General features: G+C 36.1%; 1 protein-coding gene across 3 annotated transcripts in view; it reads right to left on the reverse strand.

Annotated features, from left to right (window-relative positions):
- Nucleotides 1-1,997: 1,997 nt before the first annotated feature.
- The window catches only part of Cry1 (cryptochrome circadian regulator 1), a 58,666-nt gene continuing 48,209 nt past the window's right edge, over nt 1,998-12,454 (reverse strand). For 2 of the 3 annotated variants that reach the window (XM_020180901.2, XM_020180899.2), the window contains exons 7-13: nt 12,096-12,407; nt 10,603-10,754; nt 9,997-10,199; nt 9,796-9,891; nt 3,563-3,634; nt 3,389-3,489; nt 1,998-2,644 (exon numbers count right to left, since the gene is read on the reverse strand). In XM_020180901.2, coding sequence (XP_020036490.1) covers nt 3,389-3,489; nt 3,563-3,634; nt 9,796-9,891; nt 9,997-10,199; nt 10,603-10,754; nt 12,096-12,407 — 936 coding nt within the window. In that variant the 3' untranslated portion in view covers nt 1,998-2,644. The remainder of the gene's footprint in view (nt 2,645-3,388; nt 3,490-3,562; nt 3,635-9,795; nt 9,892-9,996; nt 10,200-10,602; nt 10,755-12,095; nt 12,408-12,454) is intronic. The other variant, XM_074084300.1, reaches the window with a different exon arrangement.

Here is a 12,454-nt window from a genome sequence, read left to right on the forward strand (position 1 = left end):
TTCGATCACTGGTCAAATGGTGGGGGGGGGCAAAAACATGTAGCAGAGTACTGAAGCTGATGTAATTTCTGTGTGACCCTGTGCACTGTAATCAAAATGTAAAATTGACAGACTCAGCTGTGCCAAATGCTTTAAATAAATGCTACCCAGAGTTTTCCATCTAAAATCTTGAAGTAGTTATTTCTAGGAACATATAATGAAAAAAAAAAAATCCCTTAGAAAAACGAGGCAAAAAGGCCTCATAATGTATTCAAGAAAACTGCAAATATGTTTGAATTGGGGAAAAATCCTGAAGTGTCTAGTGTGTAAGAGAGTCATTAAAAACAATTATTGGTTTTGTACATCTCAAACCTCCTAATTTAAACAAATGTGGAAAACTTAAGGGCTCTTGTAGTTTCACTGAAGAGCCTGATTCCCTCAACTCAGTTTCTAAAGTTGTCAGCACAGTGTTTTGGTGATAAGAACCCAAGAAGTATTTGCTGAATGAATGCAAGGTCTGAAATCCCTCAGCCACCAGCAGCTTTTTAGATGATTAACCCTGGCAGAGCAGGTAGAACACTGCATTTAACCGTAATGTAGCTGTTCAACCACAGCACATGGACATGTCCCTTTCCCTTTCAGGGATTCATTTTTATCACAATTTAGAGCAAACTGAAAATGCTTTCGAAAAAATCTCTTGAAAGATGAAACAATATTGCCCTACATAATACACCAGTGCTTATGTGGAGGTAGTGTTCTTTTGCTAAAATGCTTATTTACTCAGATGAAACTGAATCTTTCTCCTGGATGTTGATGGTAAATGCCAGGTCTATAAATTTCTCAGTATCGCACAGAAAAATCAGGTCTACACAGACCTGATATCATGAATACTTTTTAATGGCAAAAAGAAAATAAGGCTTTTTTTATTTTTGCAGTAATGAGGTTTGAACTCAGGACCTTGTGCTTGATCAGTAGGTGCTCTACCACTTGACCTATACTTTAGCCCCTTTTGCTTTCAGGTTATTTTTCAAATGGAGTCTCACTTTTTGCCCAGGGCCTGCCTCAGACTATGATCCTTCTATCTACAGCCTCCCATACAGCAGTGATGACAGGAGGCACTTGCCACCATGCCCAGCTTCTTTTGTTGAGGGGGCTGTCACTAACTTTTTACTTGGTCTGGCCTTGAACCATGATCCTCTGGATCTCTTCCTCCCAAATAGCTGTGATTACAGGTATGAGCCACTGCTCCTGGCAAGGCACAGGCTTTATTTTTATTCTTTTTTCTCGGTCAATAGACTGTATTGATCACTGTTAACTCATCATTCAGTGTATTTTTAGAAACTTCTTATCATCTAAAAATAGGATGTTTCTTCATTTTAAGTCAAATTTATCTTTAGTTATCTTTAAATACCATTACCATACTGGGTATTTGTACAACTGAAGATGAGTAGATTAAAAGCCATTGATTATTATTCTCCGTTGCCCAGCCCAATGGAGAACAGTGAAGAGATAACAACAACAGTAGCAATGAGAATGGCAATAACACGACTGTGGCTTCCAGCTGTACACACTGTATACTGTACAATCCAGGAGCCATGGAGCCTCGGAGCTAGCATTTATTGAGTGCTGTACTGCATGCCAAGCACTGCTACTGAGTATTTACATAGCATTAGACGACGAAGCAGGTACTACTCACATCTCCGTTTTACACAAGCTTAAATTTTCGTCTAAGGCATTTGACTTAGAACCCACTAAACTGCTGTCACATACAGCTTGATTTATATTTACAAAGCCCATTATGTGGAAAAAAATTCCATTGGTTTTAAATATTCTTGCAGATAATTTTGAAAAATAATGTTTTACCAAATACATTGTTCCAGTTTCTTTATTCAAAATGGTGATATGTGGGTTATATAATCTGTCTTGGTAATTTATAATCATATCTCACATAGCAATATTTTCTCCCTTACTAAAAACAAACAAAAAACAAAAGGAAAAAAATCACCAACTACACAAGATTCTATTATTGAATATACTTTAATAATAACAAAGTCACTTTAGTTATAAATGAACAAAAAAAGGGAGACAGAACATAACACATGATCCTTCCACAAGTTTGGGTTAACACAAGCATACATGAAACTTCAAAACATATAATGTTCATGTTAACAGAGGCTACACTATCAACTGTGATCACACAGATTTTCTAAAACGTTATTATCAAAGGGTGCAAAGTCAGGTCAAACAACAATGTCAAGAAAATTTTGTACTAGAATTTTAACAAAGTCTTAAGAAAGTCTAAAAACCTCCTATTTTCCCACAATGACTCTCAAAACTTTGATTTTTATATCAGAATATTAGTTTGCATCTTTAACTTTTAACGTACATGGAAAATTTATCAAAAATATACTGGTGGGTCTATACTAATTGTGGCTATTTCTATTTACATTAAGCAAATTCTCTTACCAAGTTCTTTATATATAAATTATCACTTGTCCTATGTGAAATTCATTAAAAAGTTAAAAACCATGGAAATGTCATTAGGAATAATGCATTCAAAATGTAACCAATTTCCATCAATGAAGAACATCTTAAAATAATTTAACTGAAAAGTACTGAATTTCCCACCAATTTCAGCTGCAACAGTATTCTTCCAGAATGTTTTCTGTGATTCAAGGGAAAAAAAAAACTGAGTAAAGCTTGACTGCATAAGTTAAATGATAAAAATTTAATGAGTGTTTACTGATATCAGCTTCAAGAAATTTAGTCTAATTAAATCTGCAAAAACAATTAAGCAATGAAGATATAAACAGTTTGTGACAACTGAAGAAACAAAAAGTCTTTAAAAACTGGCAAGTGCACAATATAAATACTTTTCACATTAATTTAAATCAGAAAATAGTATCTCAAATCCAATTAAGTTGGATGCAGGAATGGCTTATGATACTTCTAAAAAGGGCTGACATTAAAAAAATTAAGAATTTAGATTGTAGAAGGAACACAGCAGATGAAAGAAATTTATAAATGTTTAAAAGGTAAAGATCTGGGAGAAGCTCACAAATGTCATACCAATGACATTAAAGTACACAGGCCACTTTCATTGTTTCAAACTCATTGTCACATAGTAAGGAAATGAAAAACTTGTCTTTTTCAAAGAAAAAAACCCATTTGCTTTTCAAATTTAAAGACTGATGATTCAGATGACTATAAAACTGAATGTAGCACTTTTTCCAGTACAGATGCATTTCTCTGGTCCAATAATTAGCTGAATTTCTAGCAATTGCTTAAGAGTTTATGCCTCAAGATTCTTTGGTTTGCAAATAGAAATTAGCGCCATTTTGGGAATGATCTTATTCTAGGGTAATTATATATGTGACTAAAGCAAGAAATAACACTTTACAGTATTTACCTAGTTAGTGCTCTGTCTCTGGACCTTAGGACCGATACTTTGTGTGTCCTCTTCCTGACTAGGACGCTTCCCGCTAAGACCAGTGACCATGGAGCTTCTTCCTACACATGAAAAAGTGTACATTTCAGATATGAAAGGGGACAAGCACAGTACACTCAAATGTTTCTTTCTTACCTTGCTTTAACAGGTGAGTTTGCTGACTGTCTCCATGAGCATAATGTAAAATACCACTCCCTTGAGAACAACCTGTATTTAAAACACGGGGAGATTACTGAAAATCCAAGAGATAGGTATTAAACCTGCAAATCTAAAGCTGGATATGGTGGTGCACGCCTGCAATCCCAGCATTCAGGAGGCAAATTTGAGGCCAGCCTGTAGCATATAGTAAGACCCTGTCTCAAAAACAAATTCAACTTTTTAGTATTTGTATTTAAGTTCATTTATATGCTTTTTGCAGTCCTCCCCATGAACCAAAAATTACATGCCCAAATCAAGAAATCTGGAATTTAAGCTCATAGAAATGTTGACAGTTCAAACTGTAAAATCACTGACTATCATATTTGAACAAGAATTTCTGTACAGATAATTAGAAACTTGACCATGGAGGTGAAACACGGGCAACAGTGGGACAGACGCCCTCTTTCCCACTTGTTCCTCACATCCATGTTCTTCCCTAAGAGCCCCTTCAAAACATATTTTCTTGGAAATAAGGGCATAAACATCTTCCAGATGAGGGTTAGACAATTCAAATTGCACAGCAAGGAGAAGATACAGACCACATGGCAGTTACCTGGCTTAACCAACTATGTTGACCCTTCTAAAAAAGAAATACTACAAGGGAGTGGGTTGGCTAGTACAGAAAAGTTTTAGAGAAACATTTTTGTCATGTGCCCAGATAACGGAAAACAAACATTCTGGCCCATGGAGAGGTCACCTCATGGCCTCATCAGGTTTTTTTGGATAAAGAATTCAGTTTTTCAGGTACTCGAAATTGGGACAGTGAATGCCTTGGATCACGGACAAGACCCTCCATCACTGAGAAGCGACAGCTCCACTCTAAATTATAAGCTAGTCCTCCCTAGTAACATTTTAATTTATTTAAAAAATTCTACTGCCATTTACAGAATGGTCCTCTCTAATTACACAGAAAGCATTCAGCATTTGGATGTGAAAATCTGAATGTCAGGCTCTGGGCGGTGAAGTGTGTCACTGAAGGGAGCTGTACTCCTGGTCTTGCCATTTCCAGGGCTTCCCCCAACAGCAACACTTTTTGCCGTGCAGTGCTGCATAACCCTATTTACAACTTCATACAACTACGTGAATGTACTCAATGCCACTGAACTCTACTCTTATGCTGTAAAAATGGTTTCAATGGTAATAAGTTATATGTTACGCATATTTTACTACAATAAAAGAGTCAACAAATACACCTGCTATGCAGCCCAGGCCAGTGTGGAACTTGTGATCCTTCCGGCTCTGCCTCCTGAGTGCTGGTATTACAGGCACACACACCAAACTTTGCTAACAAGCACATTTTCAATGATCGGATTGACTTATATCTTACACATTTTTCTGAGTGTCTTTATGCTACAGATGATAGGAGATACGGAGAATATAAATACTAAGGCATGGGCTCTGCTTCAGGGGTTCACAGTGGAGGAGGAACAAACAGATACATGCATTCCCTAAGTACAAAGAATGTTATTAGCGGCTGGGATGGATGTTGCAAGAGGAGGTAGTGGTGACTCTGGGGAGGGGAAGGTCAATTATACTGGCAGATTCACAGAAGTGGTCCTTAGGACAAGTCAAACTGATAACCCTGGTTATATTTTCTCAAGTTCAACAATTCTATTCATTCTTCTAGTACTAAGATAAGAATAACCTCAAAAACAAAATATTTAGTAAAAAGTCAGATACAAAAAAGAACAAAAACTAGATAATTGAATTTCTATAAAGTTAAAAAACAGACAAAACTTTAGTAGTAGAAATCTGAGTGATTACCTTTGAGGAGAAGGGGAGAAATTAATAAGTTTAATAAATATATTGAGAATTTCCTTAAGATGGTATTTTATTTCCTTAGAAAGCTATGTAAAAGGCAAGCACTTAGACTTCCCAATTCCTCCCAAATTACCACTACAGGCTACAACTTCCCCATAAAATGCAGCAAACCATATTTGCACAGGAATAACAGGACAAGAAACAATGAGTATAGAAGGGAATGCTGCTGATCAATTAGCTTGTTACCAGCTTGTCATTCAGGGTCACTACCATAGTTCAATTTAAAAATGCTGAGAGCATGTAAGATGGGAACCGTAGAGTGAAAATAACTTCTATTTAACACAAAAGTATTTTCAGCTATGTGTGGTAGCACTCAGGAGACTGAGGCAGAAGGATCTTGAGTTTGAGACCAGCCTGTGCTATATAGTGAGTCCCTATTTCCAAAAAAAAATTTCTGGGGCTGTGGGTGTGGCTCTGTGGTAGAGCACATGCCTAGCCTGCACATGGCCCTGGGTTCAATCCCCAGCACCACAAAAATCAAACCAATCAACCAACTAACTAACAAACAAAACCCCCCACAAAGCACAACAGTATTGAAAATATTGCTTTTTTTTTTTTTAAAGTTTTGTAAGGGCAAAAGTTTACCTGACAACCTTCCATCAGGATTGATTTGTACCATTAATAGCACCAAAAAGATTTTGCACTTATAAAATTTTGACTTAAAAATTACTATGGGGCAATAATTGCATTTAACGATATTGTAAGGAACTATGCTGAAATTTTAATGGTGGCTATCTCTATTAGCTGGAGTGGGTGATATTTGATATTCTTTTCTATTTTTCTAAATTCTCAATAGTAAAAAGATTTTTTTAAATAGTGAAAATGATGGTACAACAGGATAAAAGTAGGGAGAAATGTGGGGAACATTTCCTGTTCCCCATGCAGGAAATGGGGTAAAGTTTTTTTTAGAAGCTTTGAGATATAATTCACATACCATAAGCTGTGTAATTCAGTGGTTTTTCAAAGCAAACTTAGAGCTGTGCACTATCACCACAATCCAGTTTCAGAACGTCTTCCATCATCCCCCAAAGATCCCTTGTGCCCATTCATCCTGTTCCTAAGCCAAGGTACGCACCAACCCACCTTTTAGCTCGGAAAATTTGCCGTTTCTGGATAGTTCATGCAGTATGTAGTCTTTTCTGTCTGGCTAAGTTAACATAACATTTTTGAGGCTCATGCATGTTATATAGCATGTATCAATATTTTGTTCCTTTTCATGAATAATTTTCCATTGTTTGATATACTACATTTTGACTATTATGAGTAAAGCTGCCATAAAAATTACTTACAAACCCTAGGCAGATACTTAAGAATAGAATTTCTTGGATATAGCAAATTTATACTCAGCTTTTTTCAGAAACTCCAATTTTTTTTTCCAAAGAGGCTGTATCATTTTATATCCTACCTCTCAGCAAGACTTCCAGGTTCTCTTTTCTCTTTTCTTTTTTTAAAAAAACACTTCCAAAGCATTTGGTATTCTCTCTTTTTTTTTTAAATTTTATTTTTAGCCATTCTGGTGGGTATAGAGCAAGCACCTCACCACAGTTTGCCTGGTACTTTGCAGGTTTTAGCACTGAAAGTTCTGTGTTTCAGAAAACTCATCAATCCTGGGCAATCAATGACAGTTGAGTATGTAAGTGGGTATAAAGTATTACCTTACCTCACAGTGTTTTTAATCTTTTTTTCCCTAATGACTAATAATGCTGATGAACAGACAGTATATAATAAAAAAGAAATTAAAATAAAAAAGGAATTGCTATTAGGAAACAGATTGTGGTTGGTTTGTTTTATTATAAAAACAAAGGTACTTTAAGCACCTATGTATAGCTCATTTCTTTCATGAGCATGAAAAGTATAAAATTGAGAAGAAAAAGGCAATTAATGTTGCGAAGATTGAGAACTTTTTATAGTCATTTAAAAATCTAAAAAGTCATTAGGAATCTTGCCCTTGGATGTGCACTGTAAAGTACTTAAAATAAAAGCTTACAGAAAGGACAAGTGGGGACATAAAACGATATGCTTTAGAAGCACTTAAGTCTTTTCAGTGGAGTAGAAACCTGACAGGAGAAAAACTTAATAGCATTCTATTGTGGTTGTGGCTGCCCCACACCACTTCCATTTCTAGGTCTAAAATGTTCTCTCCTCCGACTACCCAAATACTACCTACCTATCCCACCATCTTTCAAAAACCTTGTCTAGTTCTTAACTCCCAGTAAGTTCTTCTTTTCTTCTATTGCAAGCAGAGGCAGTGTCTTAAAATCTATTTCTTTTTTCATTTGTTTTTGCGTTCCCTCCATGCCTCTATTTACACTGTAATCTCCATATAGCTTTTATGTCTTCCAAAAGCCTAATAGAACCCAGCTCACTCCAAAGTTTGTTACAAATATTTGTGTGATTAAATTTAAGATTTATTAATTCTTCTGTAACATCATAAACTACCTATGTTTATAAATTTGTGAATCAAAAGTATCACAATGTAACTTGCTACCATGATTACCTTTTGAAGGCAACTCCAAACAAGGATACAGACATAAGTGGACTAAGAAGCAGTGTGTACCATCACTATCCATCAGCCAGGCACCTGGAGCCTGCTGCTTCCCCTCCCTCTGCTACCTGCTTGACATCTTAGTGCTTCACAGAGCTTTTGTCTCTCACATTCAACTGTGGGCTGACAGGCAGGCTGTGAACTGAACAAGAGATCTGAAAGAACTTTTGAAATAATATAAATAATATATTGCTGAGATACACTTTAAATTGTAGGAGCTCTGAGAAAGAACATTCCTGAAGTATACTGCCATCACTGGCAACTATTTGCTGATGAATCATATTCCAGTAATGAAATATTTAATCATGTAAACAATACAAATGGCAAAACTTGGCAAAAGGGGCCTCCTTATATGGGGGAGTATGAGCTTTGGGGCTAGTCAGACTTGGATCTAAATCTTAGTTCAACCAGCTGTGGGAGGTGGGAGGTCTTAGTTAAGCTACCTAACCCTTCTAGGATTATTCTGCCAATAATAAAGTAAAAATCCTGCCACCATCTCCCTAGAAGGTTATGATGAAGATATAGGGAAATGTCCCTCCTTCTGGGCAGAAGGTAGACAGTAAAAATGAGTGCTTTTCTTTCTTTCTCTAAAAATTAGCTTTATGATGCTTTCATATGGATACAGAATATTTCTGAATTCAAAAAGTTTCAATTTTTAAAAAAGTTTTATTCATATCAGTTTAGAACATGTGACTTTTTAAGGAAGTAAGCATTTCTTAAATGTTACCTCATTTTTAGTCAAATTACTTAGCCTCACATTATTTTTGATTAGAGCCTTAGAAAATTGGTATTCAAATTTCAAATATATACTGACTTTTGACATTATTAATATCACACATATTTAGAATTTACATGGTAAGTAAGTACAAATTATAAAGAAGACTATCACAGACTAGACTTTATAATAAAGACACACATGAAAAGAACTAGAGGCCCCATGAATATATATGGTAAATCCTTTGGCTATGGTCACAGGACTACTGACATTTTAAATTATCTTACAGCTGATGTGTATCTTATAGCTAATGTGTTCATTAAAAAATAATGAACATTCTGAGAATATGAGACTTGAGTTCCATTTCACAACTTAAAATTGATTGAGAGTGATTACCCAGCATGTGTGAGGCCCTGAGCCTGATCCCTAGCTCTGAAAACAAAACAAAATAACTCATTCAGTTTTTATGAAGATCTGTAACTTGACCCAATGTCTACTACATGTAATGATGTTTTCTATCTTTAAAATGTCACCAACAGAGTGAGGATGTGTGTGTATGTGCATGCAAATAGCTGTGTGTGTGTAAAATTATTATGCTAATTTTAACAAAACATTTTATTATTTATTTATTTAATTTTATTATTCATATGTGCATACAAGGCTTGGGTCATTTCTTCCCCCTGCCCCCACCCCCTCCCTTACCACCCACTCCGCCCCCTCCCTCTCTCCCCCACCCCCTCAATACCCAGCAGAAACTATTTTGCCCTTATCTCTAATTTTGTTGTAGAGAGAGTATAAGCCATAATAGGAAGGAACAAGGGTTTTTGCTGGTTGAGGTAAGGATAGCTATACAGGGAGTTGACTCACATTAATTTCCTGTGCGTGTGTGTTACCTTCTAGGTTAATTCTTTTTGATCTCACCTTTTCTCTAGTTCCTGGTCCCCTTTTCCTATTGGCCTCAGTTGCTTTTAAGGTATCTGCTTTAGTTTCTCTGCTTAACAAAACATTTTAAAATAAAGCCTATTAAAGTAATAAACATAGTATCTGATTAATGATCTTTTTATGCTACAGAAATTACTTTTCACTTACTTCCACTGTTGCTACAACCCGGGATATTTTCTCCAGGAGCATACCCCATGAGACCTCCATTCCCATTAGGATTAGAAGGCACTGATGCAAGAAGACCTGAAGGGACAAAAATGTCCTATTAAATAATGCTGAAGATAAAATTCAGGGATAGATACATAAACAGTGTTCAAAGAAACAAATCTAAGGTAGTTACTGACATACCCAGTCCTCTGTATCGTGAAAGCTGCTGATAGATCTGTTTCATCCTTTCAATGTTCAAACGGCTTGCCTCAGCATGGTTCACCATTGGTTTGGGATAATTAACTCCAATCAGACACTTGGCTACCTTTTGGATACCTTCTGGTGCATTCCAGGGATCATAGATATATTTTGCAGGGAAGCCTCTTAGGACAGGCAAGTAACGCCTTTTGGGAGAAAGAAGAAAAATTATTAATATAATACACTATAAGCAAATTATATAACAGACCATGAGCTACAAGTGACCACAGCTGGAATAAGAAAAATTATTTTTTATAAATTTATTAAGTAGGTCTTATACATCTTCTTCATATATAACTTTGTACAAGGAAATATAGGTGATGAAAAAAAAAAACCAGGATCAGAAATGGTCCTTAGATAGGAAAATGTATGAGATAGCCAGAAAGGTAGAATACATTTGTGATCAACTCCAAGCCACTTAAATGATGTGTTTACTCTGCTTCTATCTCTGCTGCACATCCTGAGTGAGGAATACTTAAACTGCTGCTTAAACATGACAAGCTCTTCTTGAATTAATGACTCCAAACTGACTCCAAACCCTTGATTTACCTGATATAGTCTCCATTGGGATCTGTTCTCCTACCAAAACCAACGGGGCAGTAACAGTGAAAAAACTGCTGGAAAAAGGAGCTACAAGACAGCCACATCCAACTTCCAGCATTTATGCTCCAATCTGCGTCAAGCAGTAATTCTTCAAATACCTTCGGAAGTAACAATAACCAATTAGTTTGCACACACGTAATTCTTAAAGCAAGCATTTCTGAGGTCACTTTAGATCAAGAGGCCAAAGCAAAAAAAATATAGCACAGAACTGTGAAACTAACCATCACAAAGTTAGCTTCCTTATGTATGTTCTGTTCTACAATGAGGAATTTCATGAAGTATATTGATAGTAAATAGATTTCTGAACAGAATTTACTTCTCCAACCTTTGATGTGTTATAGTGGGAGGGTAAAAAAAAGTACTCAAGTCACTAATTTTAAAGAATGACAGGACCAGAGCAGATTAAAAAAAAAAGTAGCAAACCATTTTTGAGAAAGCAAAAATGCTACCAAATAAATCACCCACAAAAATTTAGAAGACTGACACATGGCCAGATAGAGGAAGCACAGCCAAATACAAATGAGCTTTAGAAATGGTCTAGCATTATACAACAGAAACTGCAAATTCCTTCATCCAAAAGAAAACAGAATCAAAGAAACGATTCCTTAATAAATTTATTAAGTGGTGCTATACATCTTCATTTACAAAGTTGTACTAACAACAAAACAAACAAACAAAAACCAAGCCAAAACAAAAAACCAGGACTAGAAATGGTCCTCAACCCAGTGCTGTAATCTTAGCTACTAGGGAGGCTGAGATGGAGGTTGGAGGCCAGCCTGAGCAAAATAGTTCTTGAGACCCCTATCTCCAACATAACCAGAGAAAATGGACTGGAGGTGTGGCTCAAGCACTAGAGAGCCTGCTCTGCAAGCAAAAGTACGAAGCCCTGAGTTCAAATTCTAGTCTTACCCCCACACACACACACAAAAGAAATGATCCTTAGATAGGAAAAATCTATGAGATAGCCAGAAAGATAAAACTATATGAAAATCTTGCTATTTTGTGACAATATGATGTCACAAATACAGTATGTTTCAGTTTACATAATAAAAGTATTACTAAAGAGCTGTGATGTTGAAATGAGGTAAAACAATTTGTATTTCAAAGCTTGTAATATGAATTCATGATTTCTAAGAAATCTTGGGTGAATACTTTTTGTGACAGAAATGATCACTACTAAAAGTGATCATTTTTAAAAGTTCTATTTGACCACTGAAATGACTTTAGGTTAATCAATTTAACCAGTTTCCACCATTTCTCCTGTCTGATTTTACCACTCAGCTCTCCAACACTGTGCCTATATTGTGGGGATTATATCCTTTATCCATTGAAAAATTATACTGCAAATGAATCTACATAACAGACATTTTCAGGAGTTTTAAAAATAAGGTATGGATTCCTTAGAAATATGACCACATTCCACTTGTTAGAACATTTACCTTCATTCCTTCTTCCCAACTAATCCATAGGTCACCTCGTGTCAGGAAGCAAGCAACTGCATGTCTGGCTAAATGGTGAATCCAACCCTCCTGACGAAGTTGTGTCATGATGGCATCAATCCATGGAAAGCCTGTCCGGCCTTCTGCCCATTTGGCTAAAGCCTCAGGATTCTTATCCCAAGGAATCTGAACACAGATGGGGTTTCCTTCCATTTTATCAAAGCGTGGATTATTTGTTGCTGCTGTATAGAAAAATTCACGCCACAACAGTTGCCCATAAAGTGAAAGCGGAGGGGAACTGTTCTTCTTTACCTGAGATTAAGAAGCAAAGAAATATTATCAGCAAGTTTTTAAAAAAG

The sequence above is a fragment of the Castor canadensis genome, chromosome 8, assembly GCF_047511655.1.
Source record: "Castor canadensis chromosome 8, mCasCan1.hap1v2, whole genome shotgun sequence".
In the NCBI taxonomy this organism is placed as follows: domain Eukaryota; kingdom Metazoa; phylum Chordata; class Mammalia; order Rodentia; family Castoridae; genus Castor; species Castor canadensis.